Source organism: Salvia hispanica, chromosome 5 (assembly GCF_029641045.1).
Source record: "Salvia hispanica isolate PSC_SH4W2 chromosome 5, Shi_PSC_v1, whole genome shotgun sequence".
Lineage (NCBI taxonomy): Eukaryota > Viridiplantae > Streptophyta > Magnoliopsida > Lamiales > Lamiaceae > Salvia > Salvia hispanica.
This window is the reverse complement of record NC_142696.1, coordinates 44,623,057-44,636,135: the sequence shown is the minus strand read 5'-3', so window position 1 is coordinate 44,636,135 and position 13,079 is coordinate 44,623,057. Positions and strand designations below refer to the sequence as shown.

At 35.5% G+C, this 13,079-nt stretch overlaps 1 protein-coding gene and 1 pseudogene across 1 annotated transcript; both read right to left on the bottom strand.

The window, feature by feature from the left end:
- Positions 1-10: 10 nt before the first annotated feature.
- On the bottom strand, positions 11-6,988 carry OVA9 (glutamine-tRNA ligase, putative / glutaminyl-tRNA synthetase, putative / GlnRS). Its single transcript, XM_048087522.2, has 23 exons — positions 6,734-6,988; positions 5,665-5,715; positions 5,456-5,527; positions 5,255-5,354; positions 4,851-4,946; positions 4,499-4,560; positions 4,287-4,388; positions 3,980-4,075; positions 3,618-3,770; positions 3,481-3,536; positions 3,223-3,313; positions 3,068-3,154; positions 2,661-2,858; positions 2,489-2,587; positions 2,144-2,275; positions 1,927-2,063; positions 1,742-1,841; positions 1,567-1,659; positions 1,335-1,435; positions 1,144-1,249; positions 971-1,060; positions 752-881; positions 11-365 (listed from the first exon to the last, which is right to left on the bottom strand). The coding sequence occupies exons 1-23, from the start codon at positions 6,875-6,877 to the stop codon at positions 271-273; spliced, it is 2,391 nt and encodes a 796-aa protein (XP_047943479.1). The 5' UTR covers positions 6,878-6,988; the 3' UTR covers positions 11-270.
- Positions 6,989-12,147: 5,159 nt separating this feature from the next.
- Positions 12,148-13,079, bottom strand: LOC125190788 (zinc finger protein GIS3 pseudogene; annotated as a pseudogene).

Genomic DNA, 13,079 nt, shown 5'->3' with positions numbered 1-13,079 from the left:
CTATGTCACATTATGTAAAAGTAGTTTATAACGAACTCAAGTACAAAGGTGTAGTGGAAAAACATCAGTGACAGGAAGTTTACCAACTGAAACTACGAACTACAGTTACAAAACATACATTTACCATCCGGATTATAAACGACACAAAATCACACAATGGTCAGTTTTGAAAAAACAGAAATTTGATTTTACTAAATAAGACAATGTATTGTACTTGTATTTGTGTATAGTGTTTGCTTATACATTTCGTCTACACTTGGCCTTCCAAACTCACCTCCCCTGCTTACCATAACTGTCGCGCAATGTTACAGTGCGGTTAAACACGAGCTTCTCAGGAGAAGAGTCCAGGTCAACAACAAAGTAGCCTGGACGATGAGTGAAACGAAAATGACTCAGCTATAACATATAAACAAAATTTTAGAGTTCCAAGACCAAGACTTTCAAAACTATGAGTTCAAAGTCTTCCAAGCCCTTCAATATTTTGTCTGTTCAAGTTTGTAGCATGTCATTGGTCATCATTTCATTTTTCAAGATAAAACAATTTCATTTTGGGAACAAATCACTAAGTTAAACATAGAACACACAGAAGTGGCGGAGATAAGATTCCAACAAGCAGTGATTGGGATTTATTTTGGTTGGGGTGATCATTACAGCTAATATTTGGTTGCTCTGTATATAACATTTAATGTGTGTGATTGGGATCTATGTAGTTTAGGTCAAGGATGAAATGTTGCTGTATTGAGGCACATACCTAGTCTTTCAAACTGAAAACTGTCTCCAACAGCAGCGTTCTTGATAGAAGGCACAGCGTATGCATCCGCTATAACTACTTTCGAGTGTGGATTTAAATCGCTAAGCCAGTCATCAAGTTCGGCAGGATTCTGGTCACAATACCAAACAACAGTGAGTGTGCACAATGCTGCTATGCAAAAGTCAAAAGTTTATTCAAAGATAATGAAGAAGTCCCAACCTCAGAATTGAATAGTTTTTCGAACAATCTAACTTCCACCTTAAGAGGATTAGCTCCTGGTGAAGATTCTGAAACCCAGTGCAGAACGCCCTGTAGAACAGAATGTCAATAATTTAATATTATTCGAGAAATCTAAACATCCATTCATGCCGTCACTATTATTTAAAGCTTACCTTTGGTTTGCTTTTCTTAGATGGATCATACTCAGCACGAATTTCAAGCACGGTCTCATTATCATCGCCTAAAACCACTTCTGTGCACTTTATAGGAAATGCATACCTATATTATGGAGAAGCATAATTAAGTGCCATCTGAAAATACTAAGCTACGAAAAAACTTTAAGAGTAACTGCAGAAAGAGGTACCTAAGGAGGACAGATTTCCCAGGAGCAAGTCCATAGTAATCTTTAGAATCTTTCAAACGAAAATCAGATTGTTCAATGTAAACAACCTTAGAGAAAGGGACCTGAATAAAAGGAGTCAAAGAGCCATCACGAAATAGCAATAACAGGTAGACACGTGCAAAATTAATAAAAGCAGGTTGGATGATGCATCATCGGCATGAGCATGTGGCCATTTCTTGGCACAAAGCTATACCTTATAAAAAGAAGATGCATCATCTGCAGGAGCATCTGGCCATTTCTTGGCATCAAGATCCATGACTGCAGAATCCATGTTTGTAATGACAACCTGAAATACAAAAAAAGGTGGATGAAACCCATGTTCCAGTATGCAAAATTTACACATGTGCATGCCCATGAAAGATGCACACCTTCAATGGGTTTAGCACAACCATGGCCCGAGGTGCTGTTTTGTTCAGTTCCTCCCTTATATGGTACTCTAGGCGGTTCAGGCGTATTAAACTATTATCACTGCAGAACCAAGATTTTTTTATTTCTCAATCATCAAAGAACATGGAGAAATAAAATTGTGGAATACATTCAACGGATAATCAACCTTCTTGTAATCCCAATTCCTCGAACAAAAGCATTTATTGAAGTTGAAGTTACGCCCCTACGTCTCAATCCAGCCAGAGTCATAAGGCGAGGATCATCCCAACCATCGACCCAGTTTTCTGTCACAAGTCGATTTAACTGCAAGAGCATGCAAGATAGGATCAGATTCAATTGTGAATTGAACTACCCACTCAAAGCCTCTCCATACTTCAACACACCTTACGCTTTGACATCACTGTATTGGTAATATTCAATCGAGAATATTCCCACACATATGGTTGGTAGAGACCCAGTGCGTCCAATAACCAGTAGTATGAGGCACGCCGTGTCTCAAACTCAAGTGTGCACAGCTGCATGAAAAGATTGACCACAAAAAATATTACTATGAGATGTAGCAATCAAAATTATATAATCATGCTGATAAAAAGAATCAGGAAAACGATGCTCTTGTTTTACTTGCTAAGAGACCGGCAACAAGAAACCCAGTTGAATAAGAAAAAGTTATCACCCATATAATTACTGTGAAAGTATTGAGTATCAAGTGATTCTACAAAGTTACTGACCGAATGTGTTATGTTTTCAAGAGAATCAACAATGCAATGAGCATAATCATAACTTGGATAGATGCACCATTTATCTCCTGCGTGGGGATGAGGTGTGAACTGAACAGTGGAAAGTAAGAGCGCATTAGCATCCCTTTTTAGCATCACAAAACATTTGCGTCATGACACTTACCTTGATACGATAAGCAATTAGATCATACATATTGAAATTATCACTCTGCATGTCCTGTTTCATTCTTAATGTTGCTTTTCCTTCCTCAAGCAACCCCTTCTTCATGTCATCAAACAATTTCAGAGATTCTTCAATTGGTCTATCCCTCCAAGGACTGTTCATCTTCTTTTCCCTGTACTCTTTTATCTCATCAGGTGTCTGCAACATACAAAGAGAATTGTTGTCAACCACTGCAACACATAAAGCAAGAAATGATCACACATCAAATTAGTTCAATATTTCAACTTTAGAGGCACATTCCTTACTTTAGAATAGCTTACTTAAAAAAGGCAAAATTAGATAACTGAACAAAATATTCAATTTGGATCTAGACAATGAAAATCATGAGTGTCCAAACAAGAACCCACCTGATGATCAACATAAGCATGGCCACGACGTATCAGCTCCACTGCTAGTTCATAGAGCTCCTGGAAATAATCACTAGTGTAGGTGATCTGAAATTTTCAGACACATATTAGACGATGTCCACTAGAGTGTCAACCATATGGGTAAGGAATTATACCTTAAAGGGTTCCCAGCCCATCCATCCCACAATCTCTTCAATGTGATCAATATATTCTTTTTTCTCAGCTTCTGGATTCGTGTCATCAAATCTATGTATCATTTAATGGTTAGAAGAAAATAAATCTCAATTTTAACATATAAAGTGCGATATCTTAAAGGTAATCAAGATAGTGCTAATTCTTGACCACGAAAACTATTGTTTTATATGTCCGATAAAGCAAAAGGGCCTCTTATGACAATTAGTATAAAAGCAGACCTGAGATAGCAGCCTCCACCTCGCTCCTTAGCCAGGCCAAAGTCCACAAACATAGCCTATAGAGTTAACAAATAAGAATTGAGAGAAATGTCCATAATAAATGCAGTGAGATATGCTAGATATTAGCCTTTTATTACCTTGGCATGACCTATATGTAGATACCCATTTGGCTCAGGAGGAAAGCGTGTGTGTACTTTCCCACCTGTGACCTTCAAATGTTTGTCTAAAATTTCCTTTGAATTGCAGGCTCTAAGCACCGGACGATCGCTGAAATATATTTCAGTATGTACCTGGAGACGAACAAAATAGGGCGACAATGTCATCAAAATAAATCATAGGGAAAGGTTAGCAGTGGAATAATTTAAGGCCGAACTTATCACCGAAAAATTAGTGCAACTTTTAGCATGATCCAAAAATTAATTTTCCCATTCAGATATCCAAAAAGTAAGCTCACCAAATGAGACGAAAGCAACTCATAGAAAGAAAATTGAAATACTACCTTAAAGTTCTGATCAGGTGAAGGAAATATTAAAAACGGATTGATTTCTTCTTCAGTTGGTTTTTCTGGAGCTGTCTCAACAAGAACTGCTTTCTCCTGGTAACACAAAAGACAAGATATAGAAACCTAGTGTCATACTACAATTTCATAATTAATATCATACTGAACAAACTATAATTTCGTACGGCTGAACTATCTGTCTGGCAATAAGACAAGAGAGAAGAAATGCAATGTGAGAAATGTGGCTATTTATAAGAACCAAAAATACACTCCACAGTAAAGGAGTGCATATATTCAAAAGACTCACCTCTGCTTTAACAGGCTTCTCTTTTTTCTTTTTCACAGGCTTCTCATTGTCTGCAGCTGTTCTTTCCCCAAGCAGGACATATAAATTGGTATCAATGATTTTCTGGTGGCAGAAGTTGAGCAGGTCAGAAAAATAAATAAGACAGTACATGTATAAAAATGTTAATGCTGTTTTGCTAATTTGTGGAGAACGCTAGCACCTGTCAATATTACCTTGACAACCTTTGGATCTGCCCATGGCTGTTTCTTTCTCACGTGAGCAAATAGTTCACCAACTGTATTTATATAGTTGATTAATACACAAATTACCATCATAATGGTAAAAATTGAGCCAAACTGGACAGGTCTTCATAATGATAAAGTCAACTATCCAGGAATGCCCATATAAGTAAGTTCTGTAAAACATAATCATCATGCGAAATTGCGAATAACAAAGTCTATACTAGTTCAAGTACAAAGTTCCTGCACTACTTAAGCAACAAATAAGCACCACATACAAGGACATATTATTCCATTAGCATATATCAAATAAATTAGGTCCATTTTGAAATATGGAATTACCAACCATTTGTTCGGTACCGCTGCTCCAAAATAACAGCTTTATTCTCTTCAAAAATCTCATCCACAGATTTTTCAATATCTTCCTCAGAAACCTCAACTCCTGCATAAGACAAGATACACTTTTTAGGACTAGACATTTATATATTACTAGTAATTAATTATTAACCATTTAGCATATAGAAGAATCGCACTCAACCATAATGGTCCAGATGGTTACAAAAATGATTCATATTTAAGTTTTTAACATAATAGCTAGGAAATCAAAATAATTAAGGAGGAAATGATAGGAAGGTTCAGAATATTCTTTGAAAAGATCATATAGCCCACAATCCAACTCAGATTTAAACTTTTAAATAAATATATTATTAAATCTAGTCATCCACAGAGAATCATAGTTTTGGATCATACCAACACCACAAGCAGCTTCAAAGTCATCAATCTTCAAGTTGTCAGAAGCAATAGTAGTGAGAAATAAAAAGGCAGCTTCTAACTGGGCGGGAATTTTAATCTGTAAGAGTAAGAAACACTGATTAACAGCAGGCATACTGAAAATTAACTATTCAAGCTTAAACCCCTTGTGAAAATGCATAAAACATATGAGCTTTAGACCTTTAATGACGTAATATATTTGAGCAATGTAGGCCGATGTACAAGAGCATTTGTTGGGAACTTCGTAGCAACCTGCCAAGAAATGGTATCATATCTTTTCATGTTTGAATGTCCATCTCAGTAAAGAAATAGAGGGCTACAACCCGCATATGGAAAACTGAAATGCAGCAACGTTAAAGGTATTTATCAATACTAAATCATGTTCATACTGTATAAAGTAGATTCCCAACTGTCCGATCACACCCATCAATCACAGCTGCCTGCAACAAATATAGAGGTGAACTTAAAAACAAGCTAACTTGTATGAGAGCTTACAATAGCATTTTAAACAGAACTTAACAGTTAAAATCCACATATATTCAAATCTTGCGCAAAGTGAAAAAATGAATCGTAAAAAATACTCCTTCCATGGGTACCGTGCAACATTGGAGATGGGCAGGTTTTTTGTAAATAAAGAGTATTATGAGGTATAAGTTGACATGCCCACAAAGGGAAATTTGCATAGTTTACGTGGGCATTTAACAAGTCAATTGTTGCACACTCTTGGTTGGTTGACAGAGGGAGTGTAAGAATTCAAAATGACATGACTATACCTTATCTCCATTTCCTAATCAGCACAAAAACAATCTCCCAATGCCAACCAATATACATTTACATTTTAGTCCGCTCCTTGAAATTATGCACTTTCTATTTTAGGAAACTTTTTTTCTCCACTTACAATACTTCAATCACTTTTTTTATATCTCTCTTATACTTTACCGATTGTGCATTAACCTCCCAACCCACCCCAAAAAAAAAGTTCCTACTTTTAAGGGACGGAATCTCTCTCTTACATGACCAATTGTGCATTAACCCCCCTCAAAAGTTCTACTAATTGTTAAGGGACAAAGGGAGTATAACTCTATTACATCCAATAAAAGCATGTATCAAAAAGTTTTCAGATGAAGTCCGCACTATTGGTGATCGGCATAATTTCTCAAAATTATTGATAGATAATCAAGATGCATAGCTAAACCGAAATGAACCAAGGTTTTCCTCAAACATCTTCTAAAATGAAAGAACACCACATGCAAAAAATAAAACATTCGATCACTAATAAAATACACAAACACAATCCAAATCATATCTCAGATTCAATTAGAAATTGCTACATAAATCCAAAACAAAAGGCAGAGACCTCAACTAAATATCACAAATTCGACATGCACAAACAGAAAACAACACTATAATTCACACTCCACTCATCATAATCGCAATTCGGCAAAAACGCAGAAATACCTCATGAATGACGGCGGTGAGATTGGCCGTGACCTTATTGTTAGCGACGGTGTTCTTCGCCGTCCTTTCATCCAGCCCAATCTTCAGAAACAAATCCAGTGTGTCGTCGCCGCCGCTGCTTTCAGTTGCGTTCTTCCCCACCATTGCTTCAGCTCAACTGTAATTTCTCCCTAATTCTTACTGATACCAAGCAAATTGGAGTAATTTATATGACCTGGATTTAAAACCCTAGCTACACCGGAATTTTTACAAATTCTGCTGCTTAATTTTAAATTTTTAATACTACTGTTTTTGCTTGGGAAGCAAGGGTCAAAATTAGAAAGTCAATTAGTACGAGTTTTAAGTTTTAACTTAACATACTTGAAATAATTATGTAGATGACACACTGCCCAAAAATAATTAAGTAAAATTGCAGAAGAAAATATTTCAATAAATAAATACGTATAAATTATTTTTATGCGACTGATGAAAAAAAGAAATTCATTCAAATTTTATGGGACGGAAAGAATATCAGTATATTTCGTCCCATAATAGGAGTTACGTTTGGGCACGGGCTTTAAGATATATAAGATAATAGATTGGAAAAGTTAGTAGAATATATAATCTATTTTTTTATATTAGTTTTATAGTATTAATACACTGTAAGTGAAGTGGGTTAGTAGAATATGAGACCTACTTACTATTTATGGTAAAATTGAAATATGACTTTTATTTTGAGATGAATTCAAATGACAGCACGTGTCTCTGTCATACTTGGTAGGATGAAATGGAATGAGGGTGGAATGGAATAACTGTTGGAATTGAATAAAGATAGGAATGAAATGTCAATTTTCTTGGATTTCCTTTGCATTTTTATTCATTCACACATTCATTCCATCATACCAAGCAAATGAATAGAATGGAAGTAGGAATCACATTCCATTCCACTATTTTATTCCATCGTACCAAGAAGCCTCTTATAGTACGACTTATAGTACGACGGAGAGGGAGTAAACTTTTAAGTTATCTTTTCTTTTGTAGTAGCCGATTTCTTCTACCGTTACTAGTATTTTTTAGCTGAGATTTTAAGTGATTAAAATGAAAATGACTACATTGGGCCAATTAGAGCGTATATGGGCTTACTAACTGATTGTAAAAGAAATCTTTTTATGTCCCAGTTCTGTGGCAGGCTTGGGCTATACACTACACCCGTTAGTGGGCCTGCAACTCTATAATAATTCTACTTCATCTACTTTTCTGTTGACCTTGTCTAAGAAAATTAAGAGCTCTTACTTTATGCATTATTGAAGCTCTGATACATAAACACCATCAATTTTATTTCTTCCCAAATTTCCCTTTCTTGATAGTATTGACGTGCTTAAAGGCCAGAAAATTATTTCAGTAGGGGCTATTTAATTTTAATTTTAAGTTTGAAATTTTGAGAGGATAATATGTTTGGTAGAGTAAATAACTCATCTATGAATGAAATTTTATGTTTTATCTCTAGACGAGTTATCTACCTTACCAAACTAAACAGTTGATCTAGGCTTTTGCACAATAATCTACACATGAGCTCATTTTATTTCTTGAGTGGCGATTGTGAGTAGCTAAAGAAAAATTAGAATAACAGATCGAACCCTAGTATTTTGCACATGTCTAATTCTCCTACTAGTAGAGAAATTAATACTGAATGTGTGTAGGCAAAACAGTAAATGCAGCTGAGGGCGATTGTTTAAGATCTCACGTAGGGGTCCTCTTCACGAGTCTTCATAGTATGGAGGTACAATCATGATTCATGCCCACATATCATTCAAGAATCATCAAGTTGCTTTCAATATTTCGTATTTATGATATATCATTCACTGTTATGATTTCTTTAGGCAAACCAATGCAATGGATTGAAATATAACCCACAAACGCACAATAATTTCTATTTACGTATTTATCCCCCATTCTCTCTAACCTTAAATGGTTTAACTAAGAATCTAAATATGACATATATAGATGTAATTTTGAATTTTTGGTACAATAATTTCAAGCCCATGAACGCATAAATGATTCCGACAATCTTGCATAAAAACATGAAGTTCAAAACCTCATAAATGTTTTATAAGTGAATAACATGATGTAATAACACTAGATCATGGGCAACTCCATAGTGGGGCGGCTCGTTTTCAATTAAATTTGGGTAAGTGCTAAAATAGCTAGCGTATTGTCATTATCAAATCCATTATCAAACAAAAAAAATAGAAATCATTACTGCCATTTTATGCTAATTTTGAATTAAGCATTACAACTCCTAGGAATCTGATCCAATATCAATGCCATAATTTACTCCCCCAAAAAACACTCTAATTTGTCCTTGACAGTGCAATCTTGATTAGGGTACACATGCAATTATATTTTATTGGGAACAGATCATGTGATTGGCTACATTTTATTTTTCCTTGACTTAGCATATTAGTTCATCATTATACATCAACTTGATGCTTGTCATGACATGATCCCAAATATAACAAACGGACCTATTAATATGTAAGCATATCCAGCAAAGTATGTCCTAGTAAATGAATACGATTGTAGTAAAATTATAGTTTCATCATTAATTTATTTTAAAAAAAAACAATTTAAGATGTGTTATACCTTTTGAAAATTTCAGTGTATATTGTGCTAGACGAGAACAATAAAAAGGTGTGATTTTTCTTTGCTTTTAGTTACTTTATTGTTAGCCCAATGCATACGCAAAATTATATTGACTTCAATTTCTACATTATGATGCAAATATAATAGAAACCGACAGATATTTACCATGCAAAGATAATAATTGTGCATTGATTCAAACTCGATCTTAATTTCATGTATTACTTGAAAATAAATTTGGGCATAAATGACAAGGTCATGTTGCCTCAGTTTCATGCAGACAAAAGCTAACCTCTCTATAAATATTTTCACACCGTTGGAATAAATATTGTTTACTCTATATTTGTACATAGATTCTCTCTCTCGTGTTTTTTGATTGATTTTACATGAGATGGATGTCCACACATCAATTCAACATTGATTAGATTAGGGGGAAATAATAATGGGGAGCAACTATAGGGCCCCAAGTTACAGCTGGTAGTACGTTTAATTTCAGTGGGATAAATATGGAATTGGTGAAATTTTCCTTCCCCAACAATCACGTTGTGTCAAAAAAATCTTACGAGTTAGGATAGACGAAAATAAAGAATTTCCAAAGTCCACAAGTCTGCAAGAGTATCAGATTGTGTTGTGCTGCTTTTTCACCTAGATCGGCTCATTAATTAATGTCATACGAAAATCTTTTAAAAAGACATGAAAAAGGCATACAATCTAAGCAAATCCCTTCTACTTAATTGCTACATATTCTCTTGTAGTCCCCTTACAATAATTTCAAATCTAATCATGTCCCTACTTATTCTCATTACTACTCAACCATATTACCATTATATAATGTTGATAAGTGTTATGTTATTTATATATTTTGTGAACATCATCCTTACACAATTCTCTTGTTTAGACCACATCAATATTATTTATCCTTGTTTGGTTGTATACATTTAATTTAATTTTAATGATATAAAAAATTTATTAGTGACATTATTAATTTTACAAATTACGTAAAAAAAACAAAGCTCGGTTTGTTCTTTTATTCAATTATTTGATGTAGAGAAAATGAATAATTTCTAAACTCAAGATATTAAACAAAACAGATAATGCTGTTTTTTTTAATTCAGTTTTTTCGAATTATATACTCCACAAAACAGATAATGCTAATATTGATTAAATGTGAACGATTTTAAATAATGATGCTCCCATAGAATATACGCATAACATTAATATTTATACTATATCATATGTGTGTGTTTGCTTGTACATCCTAATTCATGGATATGGTGTCATCTTTTCCTCTTCACAGTGGAAGCATTTGATGAAAAAAATAGTACTATCACGCATGGAAATGGGAATAACTAATTGAGAAATTAATTAACTGATCCTAAATGAGTTTCACTCTATCTATATATCAATATGCATGAGAAATTGATGTTCTTGGACCACTATATACTAGTATTATAGAAGATTAATTCCAGAAAATTGTGCTCCGCTTTTAAATCGTGTACTAGTTAATATTCTATTCATAATATATAGTACTGTACTATATTTATAGGAGCGTTCAAATTGTCAGGCAAAATAATAGTGATATACATGCAATATATAATAAACTAATTAATATGGGTTTGTTTATGATTAAATTAATTATTATAAGGGTGAAAGTGAAAAGTGAGATAATCAATCGTTGTTGGAGGATGCCATTGTGTATACATTGTCAATTTGTCATGAGTCGAATTTTTGATAAAAAAGACTACTAAACATGAGATAAAATTAGATATAATCTTTAATCACAAATAATCATCATAATTGAAAGGCCCAATGTGTATATAGATATATACTAGTACTACTATATACTAACCTGATTTCAAAAAAATTAAAGCCAACATAAATCTAGAGCATGCAATGCGAAAGCACCGACTTACGTACGCCACACCAACAATTTGTAAAGCTGTACTTGCACCGAAAAGAAGGTGCCATTTTTAACCATTTTCGCTTCATTTTTACTAAAAAATACTCCCTCCATCCCAGATAATTCGATCCAATATTCCATTTCGGACCGTCCCACATAATTTGTCTCATTTCATTTTTACCATTTTTGGTAGTGGGCCCTACATTCCACTAACTCATTCCTACTCACATTTTATATAAAACTAATACTTTAGAAGTAGGACTCATATCCTATCAACTTTTTAAACTCACTTCCCATTAGATTTCTTAAAACCCGTGCCGGGTCAAAGTGTCCCAAATTATATGGGACGGAGAGAGTAATTAGAAAAAACTAAGTGGGGCAGACAGATTAGACTTTTAGGTGCTTCATTCTTGGAATGCATTAACTTGTTTTCGTGGTTACACGTAAGCTTCCTTAAACTCACATTTCATTGGCTTCTCACCTACATACTTTCCTGGGTGTCCGTTTTCCCAACTAAATCTGACCTTTTTTTCTTCTCAAATTTCAACTAGTTGTTCAAATATTCAACTTAATTATATTTAATTAAGCCGGCCACATTACTAAATTACCCATTCGTAAGCATCCAATGAGATCTTCAAATATTTTAAGCAACACTCTCATCCCAAATACTACTACCTAAATCTACTTAAATTTCGATGGTACGTACTCTTGTATAATTAAACTTGACAAATATGGAAACATAGAGATAAACTAAAAATGGCTTAAATTTTGCATAATTAAAGCTTGAAACCCCTACGTACACTGTTGTTTTTCTAGGTGGAAATAAATAGTCTAAAATAATAATGATGTCAATCATGACTAAACCCAAAGAGTCTCACTTTGTGGGGCTAACATCTTAGTGAAGTGGTTAATAATCTTGTCTAGATCATGAAAATAAATCATTGTGCCGTGTCTTCTTTTCTATATTGGCTACTACTTATTCAACACATCAAAAACCATAATAATTCTAGCTAGTCATACAACGTATGTACATCCATCCAATTCGAGTGACATACTCTACAATGCTGGACCCAAATTACAGAAATAATCAATGTGTGCGAAGAAAAATAAATCTAAAAAAAAAAATGTAGAGAAAATCCTCTTCATAGTCACGGCTCGGCTGGAGCCAAGCTGAGATGGAGATCCAGCCCAAACGCATCGTCGAAACTGGGCCCATCGCTGGAAAATCTACTCAGCGAAGGCCCATCGTGGGCCATGAGGGGCTGCGAAGGCCCAATAGTGGAGTCCAGTGGGGCCCGGGCGGTGGGGGAGGAGGAGAAGACGCAGCCGTGCGACACGTGGAAGGGGGCCGGGGGGCGCGGGCCGTAGACCCAGGCGGCGGAGGAGGGGGGGAGGAGGTGGGCGGGAGGGGAGAAGGCGGAGATGATGGGGTTGCGCAGGTAGGAGGCGCCGGCGGTGCGCGTGGCGAGCATTTGGGCGCGCTTGAGCTGCTGGCGCTCCTTTTTGTGGGCGTTTTGGTGGCCGCCGAGGGCCTGCGAGTTGGCGAACTCGCGGCAGCAGTATTGGCACTCGTATTTGCGGCCGTCCGCTGCCCCGCCCGGGGGCGCCCTAGAGTCTTCTTGGTCTTCGGTGACGTGGAAGCCGAAGAGCTTTAAGGGCGCGTTGTTGCATGCCTTGTTTTGGTACTCCACATCCGCCATGCTATACATACATACAACTACCTAATTTTGTAGAGTGATTGGCTTTGTTAGAGAAGAAGCAGAGTTTGGTTTTATAAGGAGATTCTTGCATGAGTGGGGTATTTATATAAGTAAATTTGTGTGTGTG